Source organism: Caretta caretta, chromosome 7, assembly GCF_965140235.1.
Source record: "Caretta caretta isolate rCarCar2 chromosome 7, rCarCar1.hap1, whole genome shotgun sequence".
Taxonomy (NCBI): Eukaryota; Metazoa; Chordata; order Testudines; family Cheloniidae; genus Caretta; species Caretta caretta.
In genome coordinates, this window is record NC_134212.1 from 106,658,262 (window position 1) to 106,664,435 (window position 6,174).

At 41.9% G+C, this 6,174-nt stretch overlaps 1 protein-coding gene across 2 annotated transcripts in view; it reads right to left on the reverse strand.

The window, feature by feature from the left end:
• ACADSB (acyl-CoA dehydrogenase short/branched chain) overlaps positions 1-6,174 on the reverse strand; it is a 30,853-nt gene that overhangs the window by 24,178 nt on the left and 501 nt on the right. For both annotated transcript variants that reach the window (XR_007357470.2, XM_048856212.2), the window contains exons 2-4: positions 2,686-2,845; positions 1,665-1,765; positions 942-1,148 (exon numbers count right to left, since the gene is read on the reverse strand). Coding sequence is in view for 1 of the 2 variants with exons in the window: in XM_048856212.2 (XP_048712169.2) it covers positions 942-1,148; positions 1,665-1,765; positions 2,686-2,845 (468 nt within the window). In the remaining variant the exon portion in view is untranslated. The remainder of the gene's footprint in view (positions 1-941; positions 1,149-1,664; positions 1,766-2,685; positions 2,846-6,174) is intronic.

Below are 6,174 nucleotides of genomic sequence, written 5' to 3' on the forward strand. Positions count from 1 at the left end.
TTTTTCTAACAAACAAGCGGAAAAATCTCACATTTCTGCCTGACGTCTTGATGTTAGAATACTGTCAAACTGACCTCGATGTGTTGTCACAACCCAATCTTACATGAGCTGCATTCAGATTTAATTTTGGTACTCCCGAGTTGCAAGAACAGCATGAGTATGCACCACAACTCACTACATTCACAGAGACATTTATCTGGGCTCCTACTATTCTACAGCACCACAGTATTGCTTTCTGCATATTACAGTGTATTTCTGAGTGATTACATGGATACATATCCCTCAAGTCCACTGCTTTTAAGTTCTTCTCCACAGCAAGTCAAGATTCTTATCAAACTCTATTTAGGATTCCTAATAAAAAATATATATATATTTAGGAGTATTCATAATGATTCCATATAGAACAACCTTTTTTGCTTTGCTGATGTTAATGTACACATAATAATCATTCCTTTCCCCCACCCAATTCACCAGTGATAAACACTGTGCCTCTTTTTTTTTTTAAAATAAAAACCTTGTTTATTGTTAAATTCACATCAAGGAACAGTACAAATTGCTGTAAGAAAGACAGAATAGGGTAAAAATCTCCTGGAAAAGTTTGGTTCAGGAGAAACTACTAAAAATGCAATCCTCTATTTTTTACATATATGTAACTCCAATTGAAGCCCATGGGAGTTGTGTGCAAAAGGACTGCAGAATCAGCCCCAAATTTCTGAAAAACGTGCAACAGACTTTTCGATTTTCCCCTTCACCCTCCAGATGAAGGGGATATATCTGTGTACATGGAATGACAGATTTCAGGTCTCAAATAGAATTCCAATGTTTGCATATGACGATATTGCCTTAAAATGTAATGCATCATTTAATTCTCTAAATGGACACTAACATTATGAAATCATATAAAATTTTATGTTATTTCATAAAGGACATACTTAACTCACCAAATCTTTAGCCAATCTGGGCAAATAAGTTCTCTTTTGTTCTTCTGTTCCATATGTAATAAACAATTTATTCGTAACTGTGTTCTGGAGTTCACACAGAAGAGCTACAGCTGGGTCAACCTTGGCCAATTCCTCTACCACCAGTATGGTAGAAAAAAATGAAGATCCAGTTCCTCCATACTCTGGTCCAAGCTCAATACTCATTAGCTAAAAGGGAGAGAATGAAATACAACTGTTCTGGGGAGATCATCACAGACAGTAATTTAGGCTGACAAGATTTTCAAATATTTTCACTACTGGAAAAAAAATTACTTCAGAGGTAAGAAGCAATTAAAATACTTTTGTGCAAGTCAGAGAATGTAAAATCTCTTCAGATCCCTCTGCAATGCCTGCAATAAATTAACCAGCTAATAGTCACTGCAGTGGGGTCAAGATAGGGTTATTTACTCATACAAAAAACAAAATACAGAGCTATCAACACGTATGCGATTCATCACCATGACTACTCTGATATAGTTATGTCAGAATTTAAATGTCAGAATGAAACACAACATTTTAACTTTTCTAACTGTAATTTCTCACTAAACATCGATTTAGGGTTGAAAACAGAAAAGGTAACATTCATTCAAACGACTTAATCTAAAACAAAAAAAAAGTTGCACAACTGGCAGTAACATTTAATAACAATGTAACCCTTGAATTAAAATAATAAAATATGCAGACCCCTTGTTCAAATAGTCCTTGCAGTACAGATTCATCCATTTCTGCATTTGCATCCATTGCTTTTACCAAAGGTGCAATTTGGTCTTGAGCAAATTTTTTCACTATAATGAAGAAAAAGAAAGGATGTAAGTATTCTAGCCAATTCTTTAAATAATATCTGAGTCAGCAATTTAGTATTTGTAACAAGGCATATGTACCATTCAGTGCCTAATGCAGGGAGATCCCAAAGATATGCAACACCCTAACCCAGTGGTGTCCCAGGAAGGAAGATCAAGTGCTCCAGAGAGCAATATGGGTGTTCTGGGTTAAGAGGTTTAACAGTTTCAGCTAGATGCAAGTCCCTGTGCTGATATAAGTGGGCACTACCTATTTACAGCTCAGACCCTTTTTAAATTTCTGAGAGTTCTCATATGAGAGCACTTTGCTGACCAAAAGTCAGGTCAGAAACCCTGGAGACATAAGAGCTCTCCTGTTTAGTTTGTTTGATATTTATATTAGGGGTTTTTTAAGAGGTTACAGACTTAAAAATGCTTTCAGCGAATGTGGCCAGACACCTTGCTGGAGTGTATTATTTTGGTCGAACAAGAACCCTATAAATGATAAACTGGAAAAAGGTTTTTTGTTTAATCTAGTTCTTCTATTTACTCTCTCTAGCTGATCAGGCCATGGCCCAGTTACAACTATTTTGATCCAATTCCTAGTGGATAGGTCTCCATATCACAACTTGGGGGAGGCTTTCGCTCTGCCCTCAAGCCCCCATCAACCATTGCCCCCATTTCTGTCCCTCTTTGAAAACAAGCCCCAATGACTCCATAGTGATCCCTGCACTCTTCCTGCACGCTCTGCCTAGTCCTCAGTGTGTGGCGCCACTGCTTAGCCCTGCCGTTCCACAGGAAGGAGGGCTGTCAAGAGAGACTCAGGCTGTTTTGGATAGAGAGATGGGGGATGAGATGATCACGGACAGTTAAGGGACTAACATGCATCCAGTGGCTCCATGTTAAGAGTTTGAACAGCAAGTTACCCATTTCTTTCATCATCATCTCTTCTTCTGTAAGTGTGTCAAGGGGAGCACACACTACCCGCTCATTGGCTAGGTTTGCCATAGCTTCTGATTTGGATGATTTACAGACACTAGGAGGAGCCTTCCAAGAAGCCAAGTAGATTGACATGTTTCTTCTTAGCTGTTGACAAATAATAATAAAGAAAGTTATAAAAACTGATTTTGATGCACAGAAAACATTGTTCAAGTATTTATAAACAGGAATATAAATTTTCACCCAATGTTTTTATTCTCTATTCAGTAACTGAAAAAGAAATACAATTACACATAATTAATTATTTTCAATTATACTAATTTCAAGTTTTTGAGCACTTGCAACAAAGGGGCTCGACCAATTTAATTTCCTTTCAACCTGTGTCTATCAGTCCTACAAACTATTTTCTTCCTGTCAGTTTTCTATACCTTGGTAAACATATTGTTATTTTGACAAGGATTCAAAAATATTAATGTTTTTAAAATGTGAATAGTTTTGAGAATTGCAGCTACCAGCTAGAATCTGTTTTCAGTACTGCTAATATTAGAAGCTTTCTGGAATGTTCACGTTAATAGCTGTACATTTTAACAAATTTTATCTCCAATCAAAACATAATTGTATTAAATTCTAAAAGCTTCTTTACAATAATAGTCCTATTCACTGTTTTCAGTGGGTCTGCCTTGAGACCAATCAACTAGTAATGCTAGCAACTACATGGACTGTTGTACAAATACTCTATTTTTATTAAAGCTTGAATGCGTTTTTATTTTTGTTCTTGTTCCTAACTGTTATGCAGCCCCAGCATCCAAATCATTCAGCTACAATGCATATTATTAAACATGTGGCTAAAATAATTTTACAACTTACGGCACAACTGTGATAGCATAGAGGAACTTGTCAAAATAAACTGTAATCTAACATTTTATAACTTTAAGAGTGAGTACGCACTTCAGAAAAGATGCAATTATATAAAAACATGTTTCTACTTAATTACTTTAAATCCCAGAGTTAGTGTAATGAAAATGACGATAAGCAGCAGACTGCCAACTGGTAATAAGCCTTAACGGACTGATTATTTTTAAATGTCAAAAAGCGATACAGCACAAAGAGCTGAAATTAGGAAATTCACAGTAAAGGTTCTGCAAATATTCTTATCTCTGACTCCACACTCACTTGCCAACCACCTACACTGCACTCAAGTCACATCAGAGGCCAGTGGTGATCTAACTGAAGCAAAGAATGGGTTGTGCATACAGCCTATATCATGGTTGTGAGGTAGTTTGTAGGCTTACATTTACAGTATGGTAGTTAAAGGATTGTAGTCCATATAGAAAGTGTGCATAAGATATGGTATTTTGACAGCATCATAGATGGATGCAAAATTGTTGGCGGGTAAGTAGAGCATGGGAGATAATTACAGCATAAATTAGTTAAGGCTATTTGGAGAAATATGAATTCTTCAGCATTCAAAGATTTTTTTTTTTTTTAAATAGCTGCAACATTCTAACAACATTTCTTTTGGATAACAACAGATTTCAGTTTCAAATTTTGATGGATTTATTAAAATCTGAAGAATGTTTGAGGATGCCCATAACATATAAATATTTATTTACTTATTAATGTTGCTATGGAACACTAGATTAATGATAGCATACTATGTGTGTTTCAGGCTCACTTTATTAGCAGGACTGAAAGTTAAACGCTTTAACCATTAATAAAGCTGCATGAAAAAATGAAGCAAAAAAAATAATTTAAATGTCTTCTTCAAAATATTTGTTCCAAATTGAGAAACTTAAGTTCAACACATATCAAAAAGTCCAATAATTTTATTTTATAACATTAACTAGAGAAGGGGCAGACAATAGAAGGATGGAAAGAATGGGGTGACAAGATAAGAAAATGACCTTTGCAGTCACATTCTGAATGGATATGAGCGAGGCAAGACTGCAGTTGTCAAAGCCAGTGAGAAGATTATTGAAGTAATTGAGATACAAGATGATAATAGCTTGGCTGAGAGTTTTAGGTCTGTGGATGGGTAGAAAAAGCCAAATTATAGTAATGTTATGCAGAAAGAATCAGCAAGATTTAGATGCAGCCTGGAGGTGAGGACCTACAGAGGTCTGAGTGGAAGATATTTAGTTTAACAAGTTCACAGAACAATAGGTGCTCCAAAGGTTTGCTTTTGCCTTCGAAAATGGCCATTTTTGGAATCTTTATCTTTTGAAAATGGCCTGGGTCTGGAGGCAGACAGGCTCAGAACGTGTGTGTGTGTGTGTGGGGGGGGGGGGGGGGGGGGGAAGGGGGGCCGGGAGCAGACGCGTTTGGGCAGGGGGGCATGAGGGGCTCCAGGCTAGGGTGACCAGTTGTCTGATTTTCGACTGGAACACCCGGTGGAAAAGCGACCCTGGTGGCTCCGGTCAGCACCGCCAACCGGTCATTAAAAGTCTAGTCGGCAGTGCTGCGGAGAAAAGGCAGGCTAGTCCCTACCTGTCCTGGGGCATCACGCTGTGCCCCGGAAGTGGCCAGCAGGTCCGACTCCTAGGCGGAAAGGCCACAAGGCTCCATGCACTGCCCCCGCCCCAAGCACCGGCTCTGCACTCCTATTGGCCGGTTCTCGGCAAATGGGAGCGGGGGGGGCGGTGCCTGCGGGTGAGAACAGCGTGCCTCACAGAGCCTCCTGCCCCCACCTAGGAGCTGGACCTTCTGGCCACTTCTGGGGCACAGCATGGTGCCCCAAGATAGGCAGGCAACCTGCCTTAGCCCCACTGATTGGGAGCCTCCCAAAGTAAGTCCACGCCCCAACCCCTGCCTCAACTCTGAGGCCCCCGCAAAACCTGGAGGCCCCTCTTACAGCCCAATCACCTCACCCCCAGCCCCACCCCAGAGCCTGCACCTCCTCCTGCATCCCAACCTCCAACCCTGAGCACCTCCAAACCCAGACCCCCCTCCTGCACCGCCAGCCCAGAGTCCTCACCTCCTGCCCCAGCCCAGAGCCCCCTCCCGCACCCTGAAACCCTCATCCCCAGCCCCACCCCAGAGCCCTCGCCCCCTCCTGCACCCCAACCCCCTCTCGCACTCCGAATCCCTTGATCCCATCCCCCAGCCTGGAGCCCCCTCTGACATCCCAAACCCCTCATCCCTGACCCCACCCCAGAGCCCACACCTCACCCCAGAGACAATACCACCTCCCACACCCCAACCCCCTGCCTCAACCCGCAGGCCCCTTCCGCACTCCAAATTCCTCAGCCCCACCCCCCAGTTTATAGCCCCCTCCAGCACCCTTAACCCCTCACCCCCTCCCACACCTCAACCCCGTGCCTCAAGCCACAGCCCCCTCCCGCACTGCGAATCCCTCAGCCCCACCCCCCAGTTTGGAGTCCCCTCCAGTGCCCCAAACCCCTCATCCCCAGTCCCAGCCCAGAGCCCGCACCCCCAGCCGGAGCCCTCACTCCCCTCCCCCCGCGCCCCAACCCCCT